Source organism: Ammospiza nelsoni, chromosome 20 (genome assembly GCF_027579445.1).
Source record: "Ammospiza nelsoni isolate bAmmNel1 chromosome 20, bAmmNel1.pri, whole genome shotgun sequence".
NCBI classification, from domain to species: domain Eukaryota; kingdom Metazoa; phylum Chordata; class Aves; order Passeriformes; family Passerellidae; genus Ammospiza; species Ammospiza nelsoni.
In genome coordinates this window covers 2,160,870-2,187,526 of record NC_080652.1, presented here as the reverse complement: position 1 = coordinate 2,187,526, position 26,657 = coordinate 2,160,870, and the positions used below count along the sequence as shown (strand labels likewise).

General features: G+C 51.4%; 1 protein-coding gene across 2 annotated transcripts in view; it reads right to left on the bottom strand.

Moving 5' to 3' along the window:
• Positions 1-1,291: 1,291 nt before the first annotated feature.
• PNPLA7 (patatin like phospholipase domain containing 7) overlaps positions 1,292-26,657 on the bottom strand; it is a 135,930-nt gene continuing 110,564 nt past the window's right edge. For both annotated transcript variants that reach the window (XM_059486427.1, XM_059486428.1), the window contains exons 28-36: positions 24,748-24,864; positions 20,735-20,804; positions 18,739-18,855; positions 16,672-16,820; positions 14,226-14,378; positions 11,734-11,841; positions 7,704-7,791; positions 2,989-3,092; positions 1,292-2,050 (exon numbers count right to left, since the gene is read on the bottom strand). In XM_059486427.1, the coding sequence (XP_059342410.1) occupies positions 1,973-2,050; positions 2,989-3,092; positions 7,704-7,791; positions 11,734-11,841; positions 14,226-14,378; positions 16,672-16,820; positions 18,739-18,855; positions 20,735-20,804; positions 24,748-24,864 (984 nt within the window). In that variant the 3' untranslated portion in view covers positions 1,292-1,972. The remainder of the gene's footprint in view (positions 2,051-2,988; positions 3,093-7,703; positions 7,792-11,733; positions 11,842-14,225; positions 14,379-16,671; positions 16,821-18,738; positions 18,856-20,734; positions 20,805-24,747; positions 24,865-26,657) is intronic.

Here is a 26,657-nt window from a genome sequence, read left to right as displayed (position 1 = left end):
CCATAAACACCCAGACACTGAAGGGCCTCACACCTGGTTTGCCAATCCAGCACCAAAAAACCAAATATCTGAATTGTGCTGCTGCTGCTCAAACATGAGATGTTTGCCCAGAGCTGGAAGGTGGGCACTCACCTGTGCTCACCTGCTCTCAGCTGTGCTCACTTCCAGGTTTGGTCCCAGCTCAGAGCCTTTCCCATAGCCAGCACCACCCTCCTGCAACCAGCCTCAACAGGAATTCAATCTCTCCAGCTCCACAGGCAGCCTGTGCCTGCACAGAAGCCCCCAGCTGTTCTATCTTCACTTCTAAAGCCATTTTCAAGTTTTCTTTGTAAGAATGAATTCTTTGCAATAGCAGGGAAAAGCCTCCAGCAACTGCAACACATTCTGTGCAAGTGCATCAACCAAAATCTGCATCAAAGGTCTGCATGATCCTTGCAGGGAAGGCTTCCAACTGCTTCCACTGCTTCTGGATGGGCCATGGGCCAGATGGAGATGCAAACAGGCTGGGTCTGGGAGCAAAACACTGACCTGGGGCTCTGACACTTGAAAATAACATTTTGTGTAAGAGGAGCAGCTCCCTGGGCACAGGCGGCACATTCATGGACGTGCCCCATCCCTGGCAGGGCCCAGGGCCAGGCTGGACAGGACTGGGGACACTCTGGGACAGTGGGAGGTGTCCCTGCCATGGCAGGGGTGGCACTGGATGGGCTTTAAGGTCCCTTCCATCCAAACCAGGCTGGGATTCTGTGACAGAGGAAAGCACAATGCAGGGCTGGTAGAGGAGAGGAAAGGAGGTTAAATGCAGAGAAGAGGTGACAATTCCCAGCTTTTACAACTCCCAGTCCTCACCAAACACATTCCTGGCCCTTGATGCTGCCCAGCTCTGGGGATGCCTGCAGGGCAGGAGAGCTGAGGGAAGGAGACAGCTCTAGGAGTGACCTTGGTGCTCTGGTTGATGAGAAATCCCCTCAAGGCAAGAGCACCCACAGCTGGGGCTGCCATAAAGCCAGAATCGGCTTGGTTATGCAGCCATTGGCAATGACAGATGTGACACGAGCTGAGCCAGCACCAGGGGGTGTCTGGACAGATCCAACAGCTCCAGCCCTGGGGACAGAGCACTGGAGATTCTTCCCAGTGCCTGACAATACCTGGAGTGACTCCTGCTGGGCTGAGCAGCTGGAAACTGTGTGTTCCTTTGCAAGTCTGAGATAAGCAGAGGCAAGCTGGGCTCTCAGTTGTTGACAACTTTTCTCTTTGTAGGACCTGATGCAAAGAAACAGAGACATTTCCATCCAGCAAAATAACTTTATTTCAACAGGGCAAGTCCAGCCAAGTGGTGATTCCAGAGTTGCCCAGCAAGTGTCAGTTCCATGATCTGTCAGTGAATGTCCTGCTGCTGACTCGAGGATCCAGGCTCTATGGCCACCCTTCACAATGATTTCTTAGGTTCAGATTTCAAGTGAAATACATTCAGATTTGCTCCTGTCAGAGCATTGCTCACCAGTACGTGGTTGGAAGTCACTGAGGAGTTAATTACAGTTACCTGATTCGTGTGAAAGAAAGCAAGGCTGCAACCCACAAACCCCTCCCTCTCTCCAGTGCTGCTCTGGAGCCCTCCCAGCACCCTGCAGGGGGAGGTCCCCAGTGTTCTTTGGGCCTTGGCAGTAAAAACAGTGCCTAAAAACACAGCAGCAAGAATCCAGGCAGCTTTGAGCTGCCCATTTCCCCTCTGCCAGTCTGTGATCAGTAACTGCTGCTCCTGGCACCTGCAGGAAGGAGCAGGGCCCAAGGCAGCTCCAAAGGACTCGGTGCAGGTGGTGCTGAGTGCCAGCCCTGGCTGGAGAAGGATGAACTCTGCCTTCATTCATCTGGGTGTTGTTTTGGTTTGGTGAAGCATTAAATAAATAAATAGGGCTGCTCTGTCAGCAGTTTGGGCTGTGGCTCCCAGCTGGCAGCTCGGCCTCTCCCAGCCCTAGCCCGGCTCTCCGGTGCTGCTCTGGCCGTTCCCGCTGGGCACGTTCCTGCGCTTCCTCAGCTGCATCTCCTCATCCTGCAGGAGGACAGGAAGCACAAATGAAACCTCAGCATCCTCTCTGAGCTGGATAAAACCTGTCCTGTTCACCTCCTCTCCCACCAGCTCGGGTAAGCCCAGCAAACAGAACCCACATCACTGCAGCTCCTCTCTGAAAACCCTGACACCATGGGACACCCTCCCATGGGCCCTTCCCCACCCACCCTGTGCTCCCACTGAGGAACTGCCCATGACTGACACAGCAGCACCTTCCAAACCCTGCTGCAGTCTGCTCTAAACCCAGAGCAGCAGGGATGTGACTGAGCTGAGCTGCTCAGCACTCCTGGTCTCACAGTTACCTCAGGGTGGGCCTGCTGTCCCACAGAACCCAACCCCTGTGCCTGGAAGGGACCTCTGGAAGTTAAATCCATTCATCTGCTCTAAGCAGGGCTGGGTCGAGTGCTGGAGCTGGTTCTTCAGGGCTTTGCTTTTCAAATATCTACAAGAGTGGAGTTTCCACTTCTCTCCACACAGCCCAGGGTGGGTGTCAGCTGTGTGAACAGGGCAGCAATTCCCACTGGCCCTGGGGAGGGTTTCCTTCAGCACAAACTGTGCCTGTCCCCTCCTGGCTTTTTGATGGGCATCTCCTCCATAACCTCCTTCTCCTCCACAACCCCCTTCTCCTCCATAACCCCCTTGTCCTCACCCACCCTGCCGGCAGATCCTCCCTTCAGCTCCTCTCCCCAGGCTGGAGGCAGCAGCTCCCTCAGCCTCTCCAGCCCTGATCCACCTCATGAGCAAGCCCAGAGCTGCAGGACCAGGATTTAACTGTGGCCAGGTTTTGCCATCCATGGCAGGGACTGGCCTGAGGAGGGTGAGCAGGATGCTCCTCTCAGCATCTCTCCCAACAAATCCACCTGACACCATTCAGCCATGGCCCAACAATGACCAGCCCTGCCTGTTCAGGGGGTTCATACCGAGTCAGAGTCTTCCTCAGCCTGGTTGCTTATGAAATCAAGGTAATCATCCTTCTGGCTGCCCAGAACTTCTTCCTCATACTCAGTCTGGTAGTCTGACTCATCTGAGGAGAGAAGACACAAAGCACAGGGTTTAACTGGCAAGCAGAGAGGCAGAGGAAGCTGGGAGAGGAATGAGTGCCACAGTCACTGAGCACAGACAGGACAGTGCCAGCAGCTCTCTGCAGCTCAGTGAACTGGGACTGCTCACACACAGATCTCAGCTCCCCAGCACAGAAACATAAACCACTCTGTCAGCTGGTGTCCTGGAGCCCCCCAGAATCCAAGGAAGCACAGCACAGCAGCCCTGTCCCACTGTTTGGGTCACTGTGGTGGGTGCCATGCCCAGAGGGACACAGGTTTGGGGGATGCTCCCTGGGGAATGCCCTGCACAGCACAGCTCCTGTGTTCCACCCCTCAGCACAACCAGACCTGTGGGACACCTTGAGAAGCCTCTGAGCTGCCAAGCCAAACTCCCTGTGCTCACAGGCTCTGGAACAGGGATCCCAGGCTTAGGGTGAGCTCTGCCTGCTGTGGAGCTGATAACAGTGCCTCACAATCTCTGCTCCACAGGGACATTCACATTCCCTTCCTCTCTGCAGAGGACAATCACTTGCTTTCTCCAGTAATCCAGCAGATTAACATAATTTAGGGAGTCCCAAGAGCTGTGCACAGCCCCAGCCTGTTCCCATGGAATGAGGACTCATCAGGGCAGGGCCAACACCTCTGCCAGCATCTGGAGATCCCCTGGAGGATCTGCAAAGCAGGCAGCAGGAGCAGGACCTGCCAAGGGCCTGGAGGAGCAGGACAAGGGGGAATGGCCTTAAGGAAGACAGGGCTGGATGGGATATTGGGAATTGGGAATTGTTCCCTGTGAGGGTGGGCAGGCCCTGGCACAGGGTGCCCAGAGCAGCTGTGGCTGCCCCTGGATCCCTGGCAGTGCCCAAGGCCAGGCTGGGCAGGGCTGGGAGCAGCCTGGGACAGTGGGAGGTGTCCCTGCCATGGCAGGGGTGGGATGGGATGAGCTTTAAGGTTCCTCCCAACTCAAACCCTTTTATGACTCCACCTGCACCAGGGCTGCTCCCCACAGCAACTCCAGGATGTGCTGGGCTGGGGGAGCCATTGCTGGTCCCAGCTCCCCTCCAAACCCTGTCCCAGCCCCTGGTGACACCAGGGCATGTGGGCAGCAGGGCAGGGCCCCTGGCAGGCAGCACCTTCCTCTGCTGGCACCCAGAGCTTCAGGATGCAGCTGAAGGTGTGAAAATGACATTTTATGGTCACCATTAAAATCACCTTTGTGTGACACCAGCTCTTCTCCCCCTCTCCTGAGTTAATCCAGTGTGCTCTGAGGGAATAGCTGGATGCAGCCCACTGGTGAGGAGAGGGGCTCCTGTTTAAACCAGACCCTTGATTAAGGATTTCTCCTGGGAGCCATCAGTAGCATCTGCTCCATGCTGAAGACAACAGCACAGTCTGTTCCACAGCCTTTTCTAGCACATAACTACAACCAACTGCTAGAACATTGGAATGAAAGACATTAGGTCTTTTTTATTTTCTTTTATTATTTTTAGGTTTGGTTGTTTTGTTTTTACTGAGAATTAGAGAATGATTGTTTTTACTAAAAACACTAATGATAATCTTTGATAAAATACACCAGAGAAACTGGAAACTCATCTGAACAGTAACAGACACCACAAACAAGAGTTTGGAGTTATACCTGCAATAAAACCAGCTGCCATCAAGACAAAATTCCTTGATTTTCCCAGCACTGTTCAGCATTTAACACAGAACACAGAACCAAGAGCCACCCTTCCCACATCCCTCACAGCTCTGGGTGCTGCAGGGGGAAGAGGAGAGCAGGAGGTGGCCCTGCTGTCCCAAAGCATCACCTTGCACCAAGGCTGAGCTCCCAGTGATGCTCTGGGTGCTGCAAAGCCTCCCAGGAGCACCAAGCAGGACCAGGGCCTTGCTGCTCTGTTCAGCTCAGCCAGGAGGAGATCCCACCCTGGGAAGGTCCCCAGGCCTGGCCTGAGCAGGGTGAGCACATTCCCTGCAGGAAGGGCATTTCCCACCCGGAGGTTGCCTCGTGCTCCTGCAGCTGGGCTGATTCTTTGCTCTGTTCCCTGATTCCTGCAGGGAACCCCAGCTGGGGACAGCTGTGCTGTGGCTGGAGGGGTCAGTCAGCACCTGGAAGCTCAGCACAGCCTCAGCTGCTCCAGAAAAGTTCTTTGTAAGCAGCAAAAATGCAGAGGTGCCTGCTAATTGTGTCCCTGGAGAGGTGCTGGGATGTCTCCTGCCCCAGCTGGATGGCAAACCCAGGCATTTGACACCTCCAGGAACATTTCTCCTCCACAAATCCCTTTATCCAAATGACCACTGCTACAAGTGCTCATCTCCTGGGCTCAGCCATCCCTCCCAGGGGGAGCCTGAGCAGGGATGTGACAGAGCCACCCCCAAAAGTGGCACCTGAGCTCCCCTGGCCATAGCCACAGCTCTGTGTGCCCAAACCCCAGCTGGGCAGAGGGGTGATCCTGGCTGAGGGAACGTGGGGATGGAGAGTGGGAACAGGGCCACCAACACTGCTGTGAAATGAGACACCTGTGCCCAGGGCCCTCTGCTCAGCCCTGCCTGAGGCACAGGCTCCCTTTAAAAAAACTGTTCAATGGCTTTGGTCACTGCTCTCTGTGTGCTCAAGAGGAGAAGGAATTCCCCTGCCCTTTCCCAACAAAGCCCACACAGCTCCTGCCCCATCCAGGCTTCTCACCCTCTGTGCTGACCCTTCCCCACCCATCAGAACTTGAGCCTTCCCCTTTGATTGCTTTAGAACAAAATTACTGCCAGGATTTTCCCAGCCAGCCCCAGACCTGCAGGGTGCTGTCAGAACAGGCAGAGCCTTCTCAGCCTCTGTGATCCAAGGCCTCCCTCAGGAAGGGATTTCCAGGGAGAACAAAGGTGACAGTGCAGGGTCACAGCCAGGCCACCAGGCAGCTCCCTGTCCCCTCCCCTGCCCAGGTCAGAAGCCTCAGAGCCCCCTCACCCCCAGAGCAGAGCAATGCCCTGAGCAGCCACCTGACAGGCACGAGGCCACTGCAGGGAGGTGCCACCTCCCCCTGAGCTCACCTCACCACACACCTTCCCCCACAGCTCTGCAGCAAGTGTCTCATGCACAGAGGACACCGAGGGATGTCACTGCTGTCACTGCCACCCAGGCATGGCCAGGGTCCCTTCAGCCACATGGCAGAACACAAAGGATCCTGCCCAACATGTGCAGGACTCTGCTGCAACCCCCTCCTCAGACCCTGCAGCCAAGGGATTTCAGCACCCATGAGGAGCACAGGGCCCCATCCCATCCCATCCCATCCCATCCCATCCCATCCCATCCCATCCCATCCCATCCCATCCCATCCATGCCCAGCAGGTCCTGCACTGCCCCTCCTCAGCCCAGAGGGTGCCAGGTCCATTTGCCACCCTCCCTCCACAGCCCTGCCCAGCAGAAAGCAGGAATGAGCCTGACAGGGAATCATCAGGAGCTCCAGAGAGGAGGAGAATCTGTCCCAGTGCTCTGGTGAAATCTCAGCAAGTCTCAGTGCCTGAGCCTTAAATAACCACATACCATGAACTCTTCACTCTTATTCACAATGGCTGCTTCAACCACATTTGATTAATATTTTCTTCATAAGGCATATGATTGTAATTAGCATTTCAAATTACCACAGGGACATCTCTGCAAACAGTCACAGATGGGAGCACTGCTAACTTTAGCTTTCCCTCTGCAGGAACAAGAATCAGGAGGAGGGGAAGAGACTGTTTAGAAAGAGCTCCAGCCCTGGTGACACACTCAGGGGTTTCAGGCCTGCAAGGCTCTGATCCTTTTGGATCTGGGAGCTCCATAACCAGGGAGCTGCTCTGCAGGGCAGGGCCAGCACGGGGCACAGAGCCCCTCAGTGTCACCATGCAGGAGCTGCTACCTGCTCCTCTCCAGTTCACTGCTGCTCCCACACCAGGAGCACATAAAAAGCACTGGAGCCAGTGAGTCACTCCTGATCCTACTCATGACAGCAGGGAAAACATCCTTGAGGCAGGGCTTTAACTCAGCCTGCCCCAATCCAACATGGAAAAACATCCTTGGGGCAGGGCTTTAACTCAGCCTGCCCCAATCCAACATGGAAAAACATCCTTGGGGCAGGGCTTTAACTCAGCCTGCCCCAATCCAACATGGAAAAACATCCTTGGGGCAGGGCTTTAACTCAGCCTGCCCCAATCCAACATGGAAAAACATCCTTGAGGCAGGGCTTTAACTCAGCCTGCCCCAATCCAACATCCTTGGGGCAGGGCTTTAACTCAGCCTCCTCCCTGCCCAACAGGGCTGAGGATGGAGCCAGCAGAAGGGCACAGGACAGCCCAAGGGGATGGAAGCTGAGCTGCCCCTTGTGTTATTCCCTCAGCTGAGACTCCAGCAGGGATTATTCCCCCCTGGGAGCTGCCCGGGAAGAGGCTGGCAGCAGCTGCTGAGGACACCCCGACCGATCCCACTGTCCCAGAGGAGGTGGCAGGAGGGGGACACGGAGGGCCAGGGCCCTGAGGGAGCAGGGAGTGGCTGGCAGTGCCCTCGGTGAGCACAGGGAGGGCAGGGCAGGCAGGCAGGAGCTGTCCCTTGTCCCCATCCTGCCCCTCACCGTCGGCCAGAGGAGGAGCCTTGACGGGCTCGATGCGGGACACGATCTCAGCCAGGTCTGTGAAGGACGTGGTGGGACAGGTCACGTTCTGCAACACAGAGAAGGTGAAGGTTTGTCAGCAAATGTACACAGAAATGTACACAGAAATGTACAAGAAAATCCAAACAAGTCGAGACTGTATAAAAATGATATTGAACAGACAAAGCTCCAGACGCACAAATTCTGCACAGCTGCCCCCTCATTACTCATCAGTGAGAAATCCTGCAAACAGCTCTCCTGAGGCAGGTCTGGTGGCAGAGATGGGATTCCCAACAGTGGGACTTGCTTTTAAAGGCTCTTATTCCACCCACACAACAAGGAGCCTTATTAAAAAGACCCCAGAGACAATCACAGGAGGGGCTGGGCCCTGGCATGGACAGAGCTCTCCATGTGATTTTCTCCATCAGGGAGAGAAATCCATCCTTTGTGAGGGACTGCCTGGGCCAGGTGCAGCCCCCAGGGAGCTTCTGCTTTTGGGAGAAGGTGACCAGGGGGACACACAGTGGCCATCCCTCAGCTGGAGTGATGCCACAAAGGCTGCAGGGACAGGAGGGCACTGGGGTGAGCAGGACCCCCAGGAACCCCTAAAAGCCCCAGAGCTGGAGGTGCTGCAGTGAGCCAGAGCCTGCAGAAACATCTCCCACTGCAATTCCTCTCTCCAGTAAACCCTTGCTATTTTCATCTGTCTCATCCAAGCAGTGGGCTGAGTGTTCTCTATTTTGAGGAGTTCTTGCTCCAGTGTCTCCTCTAAGAAAACCCAACTTTGGCATTTAGGAGCCCTCCCAGGCTTCCTGCAGCCTCCCCTCCCTCTCTGGGGCTGGGCACAAGGTACCCAGGTGAACACCTCAACATCTCTCATCCTTTTTTAAACCCAGGGAGTTTAATGGACACAGCAACAACTCCAACCCAGAGGAAGATGGGGGAGAGCAGGCAGAGGGAACTGGGCTGCCAGGAATTGCTGTGCCAGTTGTGTTCCCAAACACCCAGACCTGCCCATGTGCTCCCAGCCAGGGCAGCTTCCTAACACGGGGTTTTCTGAACAATCCTCTGCTCCTCTGGCAGGAACACCAAGCTGTGAATCACACAGCCCCTGTGGGGGCACAGCAGCAGCCCATTGCTGCTGCAGCAAAGTGCTCTCAGTTGACCTTTCATCTGGAGCTGATTTTGATGTAATTTAGAACAGCCAGAGCACAGAGCAGATCCAGGACAAGCAACGGGGGCAGAGACAGCCTGGAGGGAATGAAAAGGTACCTGTGTGAAATGAACAGCAGCAGCTCAGGACACACACCTTAAAGCATAAAGAAGTTGGGAAGCTCATTGTGACTGTTAAGGAACTGCTGGAAAGGATGAGTCAGCCCAGGCTCACTTTGAACATCCAACCTGAACATTCCCAGTGCAGATTCTGCAGGAAGCTCCTCCCCAGGACAGGGAAGAAAAGCTCCTTGAGAGCTCCAGCCTGTGCCACTCAGCTCAGTGAGGGACACCACTGGGACACAGCCAGGTCTGAGGCTGTCCCTGCACCCCAGAACCCAGGAGGATGAGGTGGCTGCAGAGAGCACTTGGGCAGAGAGTGCCAGGCTGTCCCTGGGAGCAGGAACAGGCTTTGGGTGGGATGGAAGGGCTCTGCATAAACAGCTGAACAAAATCCTGCAGGGCCCAGCACCTCAGTGTGTCCCAGGAAAACCATCAGCAGCTCCTGGGGTGAGGATGGATGGGAATGAAGAGTGACTGCACCCTCAGAAGCATCTGTCCCCAGCTGTCCCCCAGGTCAGCCTGTCTGAGGGCACTGGGGAGGCAGCTGCACCCCAAGCCTCAGCACCAGGACTGGAAATCACTTGTGGGAAACCAGGTGTCCTCCCACACTCATTTGGTGCTTCACAAACAGGAGTTTAGTGTTTCAGTGCTTCCTCTCACTACTTTTGAGGACAAAATCACCCTCCCATCAGATAACACAAAGCAAAGAAGTGTCTCATGTCTCACATCCACCTGAAACCCACTCTCAGACTTCTCTGTTTTTTTTTTTTCCAAGGAGGAAAGTTTTCTCTTTGGCACAATCTTTATGAAATAAATTAGAGGAGAAAGACAGTTACTATTGTAGTCCACTGGTTTATATTTAGCTTTGAATATGAATAACAGCTCAGTAGACAGAACTTCTCCAAGCAGACCCAATTAATGGTGCTGCAGCATTCCATTCTGGGGAGGAGTAAGGGCTGCTCAAAGTAAAGTTTATGTAAGGTTTCTGTTGTTTGTGTCTTCAGTATTTGCATTTTGGAGACAAGATAAACAGGGACTAAATGATCAAAGCAAAGGAGAAGCATCTAAATGATTAAATATCTGCATTTTTAAATAAAATTGCAATGCTCACGACATGGAAATGAGACAATAAGAAATGGCACTCAGCTTTCAGATGTTGAACACTCCAGAAATAGATGAAGAACTAAAACACATAAAGCATCAAAACCTTTGCTCATGAAAGGCAAGTTAAAAATATCAGCTGCTCTGCCTGGAAGATAACACAGCTAAAGGACTTAAGTGACTCTAATGGACTAAGAAAAGCAAGAAAAATACCCCAGTGGGAGCTGCAACAGTTGTAACTTCATAGAAATGAATCTCCTGCAACACAAGTCAGATGCAAAAATCTTGGTTTCAGGGGGCTCTGGAGTTTTAGGAGGGTGAGCAGATGATCCCACAGGTCCTTTGGATGCACAGAGCCCCTGGTTCCTGCTCCATAACCTGGCAGGGTGGGTGAGTCACTCTCCCGGCCCTGTTATTTCCATGCTGTGGCACCTCAGCAATCAGCACTTGGTGCCTCATTATCAAGTGAGTGCAGGGTCAGGCTGTGTCTGCAATGAGGAGGTGACAGATTTGCTCTCCAGGGCACTGAGGTGCCACAGAAGGCAGGGTAGGTGTGATAAATGCCCATCATGCTGCTGTGATAGCATGATTTAAGTGAAATATTCCCCTCCATTACTGCATCCTGTAAAAAGGGCAGTTTTAAAAGCAGTTTTCTTTAAAAGGAGTGTCTGTCACAGCACTGAAAATGTTTGAGGCTTTTTACTGGCTGGTGATAAAAGCAAGGCTGAAGTAGGACACAGCCAACTCTGAGACACACAATTCTCCCTGCCTTGACTTCTCCTTGTGATTTAACACAAAGCCTGAACCCCAGCCCCTCATGGCTGATCAGGGGGTGCCAGAGGTGCACTGAGGGCCCACCTTGTGCAGCCACACTGAAGCACCTCCTCATCCAGGTGTGCTCCCAGGGAGGAACCCCAGGCTGAGATCCCATGGATCTCATGGATCTCCAGTGGCTTCCTCCAGGGCTCAGTCCCTGTGTGCTCCTTCCAGAGCCACTCTGGCCCTGCCAGGCAGCGTGGGCAGATCCATGTGATGCTGGGAAGCGCCCCTGGAGCTGAGGGTGACATTCACCTCCTCCCAGCAGAGCCATTTCCACCCCTCAGTGACTCACAGCCTCTGCTGACACTGAGGGCACCTGGACGTGGAATCATCCACCCCTCATCCCTGGCCCAGTGTCCATCCTGCCATCCATCCTCTCCCTATCTCTGAGCCAAAGTGCTCTGCCACCCACCTCTGGAGAGCTGCAAATCCTCAGTGTCATCTCTCACCTCACTTGACTTCCCTCTGAAAGGATCATGACAACTATGATTCATTCTGGCCATCCCTTAAAAAATTACTGCTCATTTCCCTCTCTAAAAGATGATAAAAAAGAATTACTGAGTAAAACATGAAGGCTTTGTAGCACTTGGGTTTCAAATCAGAGGGATTCAAAGGAGAGGAAGGACAGTGAGCCCTTATATTGCCATATATTATCCAAATTCCTCAAAAAGGTGATAAATGTTTCTTAAAACCAACTGGAACTTCCCTGCCAGGAAATGCAGAGCACTGAGCTGTGGCCCAGCCTCAGGGCAGTCACTGTCCCCTGCCCCAGCCCTGAGCAGCTCCAGGAGCACAGAGCATTTCCCTGAGCACTTACATCAGTTTTGGATTTGCAGGTCTCCTGCCTGTCCTTCAGCATCTTGTCAAGGACTCCACTCCTGCACCACACATTAAATACAGTTTTCCCATGCTGGTATCCCACTTCCTGGAAAAAAAAAATCAGGAGAAAAAAAGTAATTAATAACTGACATTAGCATGGAAACAACTGGAAAAAAAACAGACCCATTGCTCCAAGGTTTACTCTTTTTCTCAGAACACAGCAGAAATGATGATGAAAAATCAAATGAGAAGGACAGAGCAACAGGTTTGGGGAGCCCTGGATCCCATCTCCAGCCCTGGTTCTGGCAGCAGCACTAAACCTCTGGTGCTGTCTCTCCTCCAGTTTCTGGATGAGGGTTCAGAGCCTTCCTTGGGGCTGGAATTCACTTCCCACCATCTATCCCAGCCCAGGGTGGGGGTGATTAAGGGGAGAAAAAGGAACTGACAGCTCTGCCACTGACAGGTCAGGCTGACCCAAAATAATCAGGGGAAGCTGAGCTGCAGGAACAGCCACCCCTGCTCTGGGCTGAACACAAGGGGTATGACATGAAGAGATTTCAGTTCCTTGGAAAATGCTGGTGCCCATTTCTATTTCCTGTAAAATCCAGGCACAGAGCTGAAATAAATCCCCCCAGCCCCTAAGGATAAAGGAATGCCTGGACTGTCCTTCCCTTAGGACAGCACAGTTTAAAGGACAGAGGTTACTGAGCTGTGCTGCAGGGAATGCGGGTCCAGGAGGTGCTGCCCCTCCATCCTGCAGTGTCTGGTGCCAAGAAGCTGCTCACAGACAGTGACACTCGTGAGGAACTGCCCTTCTCTCAGGTTTTATTGCACTGACAAAATCTGCCTGGTGCTTTTACATCTCTTTAACAGCAGCACATTAGAACAGAGCAGGGATGTGACAGCTCACGATCTGCTCCCGTGATGAACTACCACACCTGTCTGTCAAGGTTTTCACACCAGCCAGGGCTCTCCAGCTGGCAAAGAACAAAGAATTATTTATCAGCAAAGTCCTAGATCCACAAGCAGACAGCAGTATTTGCCCAGGGGCCAAGAGGCACCAAATATCCCAGGGAAAATATTTACACTGGGGAAATCAGCTGGAGGTTTGGAGTAGCTGCTGTGTGTCCTGAGGAGTCTCTCAGATGGGAACCTGCAGGGCTAAGCTGTGCTCCTGGGGTTGGTCAGTGTTTGCTAAGCCAGGACCAGAGAGAGCAGTCTGCAGCTAAGGAACATCACAGCTTCTCACTAAAGTGTAATGGACATTGACTTCAAGGAGGAGTGGAGATTTTCCAGCCTGGGAGAGGAGCAAAGCTCTGAAGGAATATCTGGACATGGAAGATGCCTGCAGGCTAAAACAGGCAAAGAATGGAAGGAGGCAGCAAAATCATTTTCTTGACAGGAGACACTGAGCCAGGATGGCTTTTGCTGTCCTGCCTGAGCAGGGACATTTCTGCTGTGAACACTGGATCATGTCAGCAGGACAATTCCCTGCACACCTCTGTGCCAGCTCTGCCCCTGCCGGGCTCTGACACAAACAAACACAACCCATGCCAGTGATGTGTGAACTGGCAGCATCACTTCAACACCCTGACACTGGTGCCACTTCCTGACCCTCTAAGGGCTGCAGAGGAATTGTGGATGATGTTTTTTTCACAGAAACGTTCAAACGTTCACAGAACGAGGTATTTTCACATTTCCCTCCATTTCTGGGATTCAAGGCCTCCCTGACAGATTTCTGCAAACCTTTCATGATACAACAGGCTCCAGGAGGAGGGGAAAGTGAGGACAAACCCCAGCCCACAGCAATGCCAAACCCCAAACCTGCCCAGAGCAGCTCTCACCCAGCAGCTGAGCCCGAACTGCCACGCAACAGAGCAAGGCAACCCATCCCTTCACAGGTCATGACAGAATCAAGATTACAAACTCAATTCCTGCTGCTAATCCAATCTCCCAGCTGGGATATCATTCCACAGCATTATTGAGTGTCAATTATTCACTCTGCCAACGCACTCCTCGCGCTCTGCACTGGCTGCAGCACTAATTAACAGCAGCAGGGCTGTGAGGGGCAGGGCTGTGAGGGGCAGTGAGGGTCAGAGCAGTGGAGGAGCAGGGCTGTGAGGGGCAGAGAAGTGAGAAGCAGGGCCGTGAGGGGCAGATCTGTGAGGAACAGGGCCGTGAGGAGCAGGGCCGTGAGGAGCAGTGAGGGGCAGGGCAGTGAGGAGTAGGGCAGTTAAGAAAATGGCAGTGAGGAGAAGAGCAGTGAGGGGCAGGAGTGTGAGGGGCAGGAGTGTGAGGGGCTGTGAGGAGAAGGGCGGTGAGGAAAAGAGCCGTGAGGGGCAGGGCTGTGAGGAGCAGGGCACTAAGGGGCAGTCTCACTGGGCAGGGCTGTGAGGGGCAGGGCTGTGAGGAGCAGGGCACTAAGGGGCAGTCTCACTGGGCAGGGCTGTGAGGGGCAGGGCTTCGCCCTGGGTTGTCAGGGGCACTCACACAGATCTCGTCGAACTTGCCGAAGTCCAGGGTGCCGTAGCGGTCGATGGGGGGCCGGATGTACTCGCAGTAGTCGCTGTTCTTCACCATCTCCAGCTGCCGCACACAGCACACGTAGGCCAGACGTGTCTGGATCTCGGCCATGTTCAGCACCTGCTCAGCACAATTTCACAAATTCAGCTCCTCCAGGTGGGTTTCAGAACGTGCTCGGTGCGCTCAGCACAAAGAAGTGAGCTGGTGTCTCATGTTGGAAATGGAGCTGTGTGCTCTACCGCCATCTGTCAGAGCTGGGGCAGCTCTCTGCTGTCCATGGGGCAGTTGTTTCTTTATCTCTCCCACAGCCAACCCTCCCTCCAGGAGATCTCTGCTGTCCATGGCCACTGAGTGTCCCTGCAGGGCTGATCCAATGCCAGCATCCCATGGGGAGATGCTGCGCCCAGGGCAGGAGCCAAGCATTCCTGCCTGGATCCAATCTGAGCCTGGCACAGCACAGCAGCCTCTGCCCCCTGCATTGCCAGAGGAGCAGCTTTGTGCTGCCCTGCATGGCCAGAGGGAGCCCAGGCCCATCTGCAGCAGCCCTGGAGCTGCAGAGGAAAACTCCCCCCTTGTGCAGGATCCCTGCTGCAGCAGAGCCACAGCTGGCACTGCAGGAGGGCTGAGCCCCCATGGGATGGGGCTGGGACACCGCCCTGGCACACAGGGGACAGGGCATGGTCTGACTATGGCAGGGGGTTTTGTTTGTTTGTACTCTTGCATTTGTATTTTAATTGCCCTAGTAAAGAACTGTTATTCCTGCTCCCATATCTTTGCCTGAGAGGCCCCTTAATTTCAAAATCATAATAATTCAGAGGGAAGGGGTTTACATTTTCCATTTCAGGGGAGGCTCCTGCCTTCCTCAGCACACACCTGTCTGTTCAAACTAAGACAGCTGGCACCTGGTGATGCCCTGGCACAGCAGCAACTCCAGCTGGGCCCCAGAGTGGGCAGGCAGGGAGTGTCCATGGTCAGCACAGGAAGGGAATTGCCTTCCAACAAGCTTGAACCAAGACTTGCATTCCAGGATACAGTGAAATATATAAAGAATTTAGAGATCTTTGCCGAGCTGAGGGACACAGTGGTCCTCCAAGGCAGAAATCAGTGATGCCCCATCCCTGCCAGTGTTCAAGGCCAGGCTGGACAGGGCTTGGAGCTTTGGGGGGGAACTGAATGAGCTTTAAGGTCCCTTCCAGCCCCAGCCAGTCTGTAATTCCATGGTTCTCTGATCTGTCCAGTGCCAGGGCAGAGATTTTGCAGAATGGCTGAGGTGGACAGGGACCCTTTGAGATCATCCAGTCCATCCCTGAGATCATCCACTCCATCCCTCCTGCCCAGGCAGGGCCAGCTGAGGGACCTTGTCCAAGACCATGTCCAGCTGAGTTTTGACCATTTTTACAGATGGAAACTCTACCAGCCCTCTGTTTGGCCAGTGTTTCACCGCTACCAATAAATAAAAAGTGTTTTTTGGTGTTCAGAAGGAGTTCCATGTTTCCACGGTTGCCTACTGCCATTCAGGCAGTTGGAATATTTCACTGGGTACTACTGAGAGCAATTCCAAGTGGAGAATGCAATTGGGAGGAAAGAATTAAAATCAATATTCACTTGGGGGACAGCAGCAGAGCCAGGTAATTTAGGAAATGTAGAATACGGAAGAGAGTTGGCCTGAGCACATGCAACAAAAGGAAAATAATAAAATCATGCTCTGCAGACCCATGTTTATCAGTTGCACTTAATTACTGCCAAGTGCTAAAATCTCCCTAAATCAGCAGTTCAAAGACACAGGATAGGAAATGAGCTGGACAGATTTATTGCTTTTATGGGTAAAATTAATAAATTCTGACTTTATCAGAACGTATGCAGATCCAAGAAAAGATTTCTTTGCTCTAAGAATTCTGCCAGCCCCTTCCACATCACTGCCTTCCCTGTGGTGTCAAGGCACTGCCCAGTTTTTTGAACAAGAATTCACATTTCAGGAGAAAAGGCGACTCAGGGGTGCCCCCATCACTGCACAGCTCCTGAAAGGTGCCTGTGCTCAGCTGGGGCTGGGCTCTGTCTGCAGCAGCACTGACACAGCCAGAGCACACAGCCTCCAGCTGTGCCAAGGGAAATTCAGGTTGGATATCAGGAAGAATTTTTTTACAGAAAGAGTGATAAAGTTGTGGAATGGCTGCCCAGGGAGGTGGTGGAGTCCCCATCCCTGGGTGTGTTGAACAAAGCCTGGATGTGGCACTGGGTGCCAGGGTTGAGTTGAGGGGTTGGGGCTGGGTTGGACTTGATGATCTTGAAGGTCTCTTCCAACCTGGTCGTTCTGTGAAATCCATCAAAACAACAAATCTGGCCCTGAGAAACAGAGGGAATCTTCCCACTTCTCCCACTGCCCTGGAAAACCATTCCAGCCCAGCCCCAGTACCTTGACTTTCTCAGCCAGGGGGTTCCACCTCTTCCAGAGCAGCCACCAGCCGCTCAGGCAGTCGCCGTAGTTGGTCAGGTCGGTCTCGTCGCGGCTGCCCACGTCGATGGCGATCACCACCTTGGCCCCCATGGACCTGGCCACGTCAGCTGGGGACAGCAGGTGTCAGAGCCCCTGTGTCACCTCCCTGCTGCCCCAGGTGCAGGTACAGACCTGCACGGCTCAGGGGTGGCACCCGAGGTCGCACCCGCCGCGAGCGGGCAGCAGGACAGAAGTGCCCATGGGTGCCCATCCCTGCAGGGATCCAAAGGTGCATGTGGCACTTGGGGACATGGGTTACTGCTGGGGAGTGACTGGGCTCAGCCTTAGAGGGATCTGCAGCCTGAACAACTCTGTGATTCCACATGACCTCTGCAACAGCTCTGCCCAGACCATTCCTGCTCAGGGAGGCTCTGTGGGGAGGGAGGGATCCCAAATCCTGCACCAACCAAGCCCTGAGTGACCCCAGGGTGAGTCCCCACTGCTGGGGGACATCACTGACAGGGGATGCTTTGCCCCAGATCAGTGGGATGACCTGACCCTCCCTGAGGTCACCAGGCAGCAGGGGACAGGGCACACAGCACCAGGGCAGTGACACCACATTGGGTATAATGGCATAGAGCACATCAAACCCACATTAATTCCAAAAAAAGACCCGGGGGACCTGCACAGAGAACAAATGGCAGTGCCTTAGAGAGAGCAGTGCCAACGCTGCAGGGAGAAGGTGACAATGGGAGGAGCAGGACAGGGCCCTGCCAGCAAGGAGAGGCTGGATTGCAGCCTGAGAACAGCTCTGGGATCCAAGAGAAGGATTCACAGCTGAAAGTGGGAAGAGAAATGAGGCAACACTTCCCACTTCAAGGTCAGTAAAAGGACGAGCTGCAGTCTTTGGATATGGGTGAGGATTTAGGGAAGCGCCAGGGGAGGGAAGAGAAGGACATGAACCTCACAGAATGGATTTCTATTTCTTTCACACCCCCAGAGTCCAAGATAGTTGCAGTTTCCAGAATAGTTTTGCGTAGGAAAACCACAGCTCCTGAAGAGCCAATTTAGAGGCTTAATTTAGACACTTCTTTAGATCAGATCTGTTCTGTGACTTGGATTTATATTCCTGGGCTTGTTCAGGCTATTGTTTCCCACCCAGTGTCACCTGTGCCTGCTCTTTGCCCTCTCCAGCTGTGGAGATGCAAGAGCTGCTATGGTTTGCAGTCCACAATTCTAGCTTACAAGCACAGAGAATGGAGATGCTGATCAGGAGGATCTATTTTGTGCTATTTCAGTTTCTGGGTTTTAGGTAAATACAACCCTGATGGAAAAATAAAGTCAGGGTGTGACAGGAAGATGTAAATGACTCAGGTTGTTCAGGTGGGAGTCTCTGCCTGGGGTTCCTCCCTCTTTACCTGAGTCCCAAACTGCAGTGACCCTGCAGGGCTCTGCTGCCTCAGCCACCCCTGAGCCACCCATCCTCCTGACTGCAGTGAAACCTGACACAAAACACATCCCAAACACGGCCAGTTCACACCCCTGGGCCCTGCTGGGGGGTTCACACCTCATCCCACACCCCACATCCCTCCTTCCATGGCCCCATGATTCCCCCACTGCCACATGCTCCAGGTGACACCAGCCTGAGCAGCAAATGCTGTGTTCTCTCAGAATTATTTCCTAATTAACTGATTGAAGAGAAACTCCAAGGTAGATTACGTGTCTGTGGTTTGATTCCTCTTCTCTCCCTTCAGCAAGCACTAAATTAGACTTAGCTGAATAGAACATACATACTTAGCTGAACAGAACTTCGGGAGTTGTATGTTCAGAATTTGGCTAACAGGAAATCATTAAAAAGAAGTGTTAATAAAGCCAAGATAAAGAGAACACCCAGGAAACTGAGAGCAAGGACTCTGGGTAACCAGCATGAGGTTAAAGGTGTCTGTGAGATTTCTCTGTGTTTTAGGGAAAAACAAGAGCCCCAAGGCTTGCAGGCTGTTTGATGGGCAGGACTGGGAATTTCTCTCCCATGAGCTGTGCTCCTACCTGGCAGGTTGTTGATGTAGCCCCCATCCATGAGGAGATGGCCATCCTTGGGGTCACACAGGGGTGGCATGTACCCCGAGAGGGACATGCTGGCCCGGACATACCTCCACAGGGAGCCTGCAGGGAGGGCAGCAGCATTAATTAATCAGCCAGCATTAATTACTGCCACGCAGGGGGGAGGCTGCTGCACTCATTAAGATAATCAAGAGATAGAGGCTTTCCTCAGAACACTGTGAGGAAGTTATTAAAACAGTTTGTTATTTTCTGTATCACACTACTGGCCAGGATAAAACACAGACTAGGCAGACATCAGGCAAAGCCCCAGAATCCACAGTTTTAAGCCCATTCCTCACATTTACTGCCTCCTGCGGGATCTCAGCATATTCCTACTACAGGGAGCACCAGGGTTTGGAGCTGGGGCTGAGGGGGAAGGAAAAGATGCAGCTGCAGTCACTGTGTTCTACAGAGATCCACAAACCCCGACTTTTAGCAGGATCTGAACCTGAAAAATACAAGCTGTAGTACCCCCAAAAATTCTCTTTTCCCTCCTCTGCAACAAGCAAATGTTTTGTCTTGTGAAACCACTGCAAATGCCTGCTGGGGATCATTATCTTCTCTTGGGCCATTTCAATTGGTGCTGTAAGGAACAGTAATAATCCTTTAAGCTGCTAGAAACAAAGTTTAGTCAAGTAGAAATTGATTGGCCGTGTTTCCTGTAAAACATTCTGCTTTAAGGCTCTTATACACTGATTTTTCTCTTAACATTTGCATCAACCAAATTGGGAGGACACTGCATTTCCACAGGCCAAGAGGCTTGTCTGGGAAATGAATCTTTAAAATACCAAGATAAGTGAGCCTTGCAGTGCTAAATCACTGCTCAGTAATTAACTGCTTGGTGCTTCTAACAGCAACTCTTCCCAGCAAATTCCCTGGGAATTGATTTTCTTTTGGTGTTTTCTTTTTAAAACAGATAACAGCTCTGTTTTTAATTCTAACCCAGCACTCCTGCTGTTAGCACAGGTTAATGCTGGCACATTTGGGGGTTATTATTAATAGTTTTAGTGGAACTTCCACCCAAGGAAACTGCTGACGTGTGTTACACCTCACAGACCAAACCAAGATGGGAAATGGCAGCAGCTGGGAACTTAATTTATCTCCATTCAGTGGAGACAACCGTAACCATTCTCCAGCTGATTTCTTTCCTTCCATTAAACTTCCACGGGGACAAGCAGCTGGCTGGAGTGAGTTTCCTGACCTCAACTGGCTTAAGCTGCTGTGGAATGGGAATACAAAACCTCTGAGAAGGGTTAATCCTTTGTCTGCTTGTTTTAGCTGCCCTGATCAAAGCCCGGAGTCCTTCAGCAGCTCCATAACCCCCCTGGCACGGCAGGAATGGGCAGTGTGACCTGTGCCAGCCCCAGGGACAAACATCAGATGTGACAGCAAAGGCTGCAGCTCCCCCCAGGAATATCTGGGGCACCTGGAGGTCTCCCCTGCAGGCTGAGTCACTGACTGACAAAAGGCAAAGGCAGGGACACATCCCAGGCACCTCACATCCTCCTCCCCTCTTCACTCAGTGAGAAACAGAAAGGACTGATCACAAATGAGAGCCCAACTCAGCCCCTGCTTCAGGCAGAGCCTGTTCTGGGGGAACACAGCTTCATTTAGGGGAATTTGAATTGTCAAAGGCTTTGGGTGCTTTAAGTCTGATTTATGGCTAGAATACCTGCACTTCACTTTAAGGATGCTTTAAATATACAGAAAGGTGCCAATGGAGCCATTTTCTCCCCAAACAGTGAATGCAGCATCTCATTTAATTCCCTCCCAGCAGCCCTGTCCCTTGTCACCTGTGTACAGCCACAGCTTGGTGCTCAGCAGGTAACACAGAGGGGAGAAACAAAAGGACAGACACATTTCAAAGGTGAGACAAGCTCCAGGAAGAAGGGTGACCCTGAAGCTCCCATAATGACTGAAGGCCTGGAGAGGCCACACTCACCATCCCTGTGCACCCTCATGGCCGAGGCAGTGATGTCAGTGGTGATGGTGAAGTAAGGAATCCACAGATCCTGCAACAGAGGAGTCCCAAATTCACTAAATCTGTCCCCTTGCACTTGACCACAGCCTGTGCCTGACACACAGCAGAGCAACAACCTCTGGACCTTACCAGACAGAGCTACAGACACACACCTGCATGGATGAAGGAAACCCCACAGTCCTGTGTTTAAATTAATAAATTTGTCTCTCGTGCAAACAATTCATTCAGAACCAGGGCAGACAAAAATGCTCCTGTCCTTTCTGCAGTAGCAAGAGCCCCTGGTTCCAGCAGAGTGTGCAGAGGCAGCACAGAGAGCTCCTCACACAAACAGAGCCACCTTCTACAGAGGGTTTTTGTTTTAATTTCAGGTGAAGGGTGGGGTCTGATGGTCACTCCCATCCCAAGGGATCCCGAGGCTGTTTAATCCTGGAGGACATGAAGAACATGATCATCCATGGCCTCCTGACTGAGCAATGGCCAATCTGTACCTCCTGGTGATGGAGCCAGGGTCATCCCTTCAGCAGGAAATGCAGACCCAACATTTTCTGGAATCAAAGAGGACAACACCAAACTCTGGAGCACTGGCTACAGGAACAAAGGACCCTGCAAGGTACATCTCCAGGAAGGTTCTAGAGGTTGCCTGAGATCCTGCAGGGTAACACAACAGTGGGGATGTGGAACAGAAGGAGGGTGAGACACAAAAAGAATGGCTGAGCCAAGAGCTTTGGGAGTTTATTCAATGGGGCCAGCCCTGCTCCTGGCAGGGGAAGTTCTCCCTCTGGTTTCAGCTGTGTCTCACCTCCCACCTGCTGGAAAAAGCAAAGGGAAGGTGACCTCCCAAGTGTGCAGGGCTCTGCTGGAGAGAGGACAGTTTTGGAAAGTTTCCATGGTGCCTGCTGAAATGGTAGCTGCCAAGGGGAAGCAGGAGGACTTGTCTGCGTAAACTGAGCTTGTGTCCTGTTCCCAGGAACAGCTGATGCTGCTCTGTCAATCAGAAAACTTGAATCAAGGCTGAAGAGGAAAACCTGCCCTCCCAGGCAGCCTTTGTTCTCTGGACACAGTGCCTGGGCCTTCCCCAGCACAGCTTTAATGGCCCTTAAACCCAAACCCAACACAGGTTTGGACTCCAGGACCACTGGAGCTGGAAGCCCTCCCTCCCTGGCCAGGCTGCAGCTCCTGGTGGGATTTCTGTGCTGTTCAGCCTGAAATGCTGCACTGCCAAGCAGCAGAGGTTTTTCTGCTGAATTTAATCTCCTCAGCAGCTCTGCAAAGCTGGTGGGACTGGGGAGGGCTCACAGGCACTGCACCAGGATCACAACCCCAGTGTAAATGCCAGAGCAAAGTGCATGAATAAAGAGTGATTACAAGAGAATCAGGGTGCCTCTCCATGCTGAAGATATTCTGGGGATTGTACTTCTCAGTGCATCAAGCACATATTAAGCAGAAATAGGGGAATGGGAGAAGAAGCCTCTCTGACACCTCCTTTCATGCTCCTGCAAACACCTGCACAAAGCAAACCAACCCAAGCCCTCCCACGCAGCAATAAAGCCTCACTGCTCAGGGATTGTTCCACTGATTTTGGAACTGAGCATCATTCAAGTCTGAAACAGGACTTAATAAAAGTCTTGTCTGATTCCTCACACCTGAGCCCCCAGCTGAGATGATTTATAAGGGCATTTTGGCATGGAGATAAGAATTGGAGAAATCTTATCCCCATGCCAAAATGGAGAATAAGAATTCCAGAGGCTGATGCTCTCACAGAAGGATGGGTAATTCAAGAGGAAAATAGCTCTATTTCTTGAGAAATGTCCTCCAAGCACCCTGGCCTGGGTTTGTGTGTGTCCAAGGGCCCCATCCTGGGTTTGGGTGTGCCCTGTGAGGGTCTCACGTGGATGATCCCAGCTTGGGGAGTGCCTGTGGCTGGAAGCAGTGATGGGGTTTTTGTCACCAGGGCCCCCACACAAGCAGCACTGCTGGGAATCAGGAGACACCCACATTACAAGGGTTGGCAGAGAGCAAATTTCAGAGAAAATGGAAACCTCCCTTCCAGTGTCAGAAATAACAGCTCAACGTCAGCACTCCTGCTCCTGTGGGGGAGAGGGGTGAGGGCTCTGTGGGAAGCACAGGGGTGTCACCTCACAGCCACAGCAGCAAAGAGGAGGATCTGGCCCAGAACTTCTAAATTTTAAACTTTTCTAGAGCAACAAGGGTCAGCCCCTTGGTAGGAAGCTCCCAGGTTTGCCTGGGATCACTGCAGATCCTCCCAGGAAGGAGCAGCTGTGGCCAAGCACCCAAACACAACCTCTGCTTGTAAGGCTGTAATTGATTTTTACTGATAGGAATTTCCAGGTAGAAATCATTGCTACCTAGCCATACCCACCCTAGCTAGGGAGAAAAGATGGATGTTTGTAGTTTGGATCCTTTAAATTCATTGATAAAATACTTTTTCAAGGCTTCTGGCTCAGCTCCTGTTCCTTTCTCAGTCCCCCTTTACCCTGGGGCAGCTCCCAGTTAGAGGACTGGTTACCCCACAGGGAGAGTGGGAATTGCACTGAAGGAGAAACTCCCCCTTTCCTGCTGGGCTACACAACATTTTTCCTTATTAATCTGAGGGAATTCTTCCCACCAGAGGAAACCCTGGCCATGGACTGAGGGAAGGTGATGTTCAGCACACATGCACAGAGATGATGCTGCTAGATGCCCCAGGACTGGATTTCTCTCACACAAAACCTTCCTGAGGCTGCCAGGGAAGAGCAGAATGTGCAACTACAGCTGTTGAAATTCCTAAGGAAGGAATCTGCTGCATCTTAAAAAGGAAGTACAATGAACTGACTGCTGGAATCCAAAGCAGGGATAGATAAAAATGGCCTCAAATTGCACCAGGAGAGGTTTAGGTTGGACAGCAGGAAAAATTTCATCATGGAAAGGGTGGTCAGGCATTGGAACAGCTGTCCAGGGCAGTGGTGGGGTCACCATCCCTGGAAATGCCCAAAAGCCATGTGGATGTGGCACCTGGGGACAGGGGTCAGTCCTGGCCTTGTCAGTGCTGGGGCAATTGTTGGACTCAGGGATCTGAGGCCTTTTCCAACCTTGATGATTCCAGGAGTCTCTAAAACCTGCTTGTCTCCAGCACCATCCCCTCTGCACAGCAAACTGCTATTTTCAGCCACATGATGATTAATCACTTACTTTCATATTTGCATTTAGGTAGGGAATGTTTTGGATTATTTTTACCAAATATATTTAAAGTATATACAGTGTTAATTTGCTACATGATCTTTCATCACAAGGATGCAAACACAGGAATAATTTGGTTAAAATTGCACATCAGGTGAAATTCCAAGGCTACCCAAACACTCTCTCAGCAGGGTAATGCAGGAAGACAAACACTGATAATGTGCTTTACAATCTGCTGCTGCTGAGGGAAGGGGGAGAGGTGCATTCTAAAGGAGGCTCTTGGCTCAGGTGGACCCCACAACACCCAGCAACAACAAAAAGGTGCAAACCAGGACACAAAGGACTCTGCCATTGTTACAGCTTTCAGTAGGCTGCTCAGAAAAACTCACTCCAGCTTCAAAACTAAAATTCAAAAAAGCCAAAGCCATCACAGCCCAATTCAAGCCCCTCTCTCTGGTGTGCCCTGAAGGTCTCTGAGACCTGAGTTGCAGGAAAATAATGATGAAGCAGTCTCAGCTGTTCTTCTTCAGTGTCACAATTTTCACTTCTTCTCTCAGACAATGAGATCCCATTGTCAAACTGAAATAGCTACAAATATTCTACAGTTTGTGTTTTCTAAATCCACCAAAAAGAACAGGCTCCATCTTGCAGCCATGGATCACCACATTCACAGTTTCATCACATTTTAAGTCACCCAACAGCTCCAGACTTCCATATTAGCATTAAAAAAAGCTATTTTTGTTCCAACAGAACACAGGGACATAATTTCCTGTCCATAAGGTGAATAAAGAACCTACCTCTATCTGCTTATCTTTGAAGATGTTGTTGATGCTCTTGTTAAAAGCTGCTCCAGAAAACATAGAGGTTATTGGGTATGTCAAGTCTAGAATAGTCTTAAACACTGAGTTCATAACCTAAAAAGAAAAAAAAAAAAGGCATTTCAAAGGTCAGAATGCACAGGAATGTGTGCATAAAGGCTGCAATTCCAGAGACAACAAATTCCAGAGTTCAGAGCCCACATGCTGTAAGCATCACAAGTGCAGAAAGTGTTGAGGGGACAGAAATACAACTACAAAATCTACAAGCAGGAGCTCCCTGTGTGGTAAATTTACATTTAGCAAACCCCAAAGCAGAGCAAGCCCTGCAATAAAGCTCTGCCAGAAGGAGCATTGCCCCCTGTGCCCCACACCAGCCCCAGAGCAGCGTGTCCAGCACAGCCCTCAGCCTGGGCACGAGGCCATGGGTGCTGCAGCTCCAGCCTTTACAGTTTTTCTATTAAAAAAAAGATGTTCTGAGTTGTCTTCCTCTCCATTATCCTTCCCACAGCACCTGTGTGGTGCAGTGGTGTGGGAAGGAACCCAAAAATCCATGGCAGGAGTTGCTTCATCCATCTCTTCTCATCTGGGGGTCACACCCAATCTTTCTCCCAGACTCAAAGCTTTTCTGTGCCTCAGTGGAAGAATTTAGAGAATCGTGTCTGGGGTTCTCTGGGACTCTAACAAGGCTCAGTCAAGCACATCTCATAGAGCTTTAAACCCTTTCTGTGGAGCAGGCTCCATTATTTGTCATTCCCAAAGTCAGGTATTGGGATGTGTTATGGACCCAGCATTTAACTGCTACAAACTCAGCAAGGGAAACCCAACCACATCAGGTTCCTTAAAGCACTGCAGGTCCCTGCACACCAACCCTTCTAACACACAAATCCTGGAATTAAGCTTTCACAGATTCCTTTTCTCTCCATTTCAACAGCATTATTACACCTATGTACTGACCTACAAGAGAAAATTATGAAAAATCCCTAAACTTTATGGCATTATGGCCATAGTATTTGCCCATAACTAGGCCATCCTAATAAATCTTACCAAAATTCAATGTTTAATATATTACACCATAGTCAAAATGTAAAAGAAGACCACAAAACCCAATTAATTCCTTTCAAATTAAATAGGGTTTCACTGGATGAAATATTTCCATGAGATGATATCTTTTCTCTACATGTTCTCTGTAATTTAACAGCTTCTCAGAGATCAGGGCATCCTTCCCAGGCAGACACATGGAACAGCCTCAAACCTGCCAGCTGTTAGAGCAGCTGTGAGCAACATCTGGCTTGGCTTTACTCTGCAGTGATTTCAGAGCAGCAGGATCAGCCTGCATTGCCATGTCCAGCTGCTTTCAAATTTCTGTCAGGGATCTGCCCAGAGAAAATGAGTGCAAGGATAAAAAAATGATCATTAAGAAGAAGGATGGGAACAGGAAGTGTGGGAGAATGCAAAAGGCTGAGCACAAACCCAAGGATGAAGCTTCATTCACATCCTCACTCTGGGTTTGATGTGCTGAGGACAGTGTGCCAACCTAACTATAGACTGCTACCCACAGCTTCAGAGGGAGATGGAATTAGTGCTGCACCTAAAATAGGGATCAGGTCTCTTCAGAATGATTAAATCAGGGGAAGAGGCATCTACAAAGAGCCCTTTATTTAATACTGAAGAAAAACCTCACCCACTCAGCAGCAGCCATTGGGCTTCCCTTGTTGCAAATTATATTTATGGCGCTGAGCCTCCACATTTCTCAGTGATCTTGTCCATGGACAAAATACTTCCAGATAACAGTTATTCTTAATATTCCCATTTCTCAGAGCTGGAAGATGCCCTTTAGCTGAAGCTGATGGCCAACAGCCTCCCTCAGCCTTCCAGGAATAGCTGCAAGC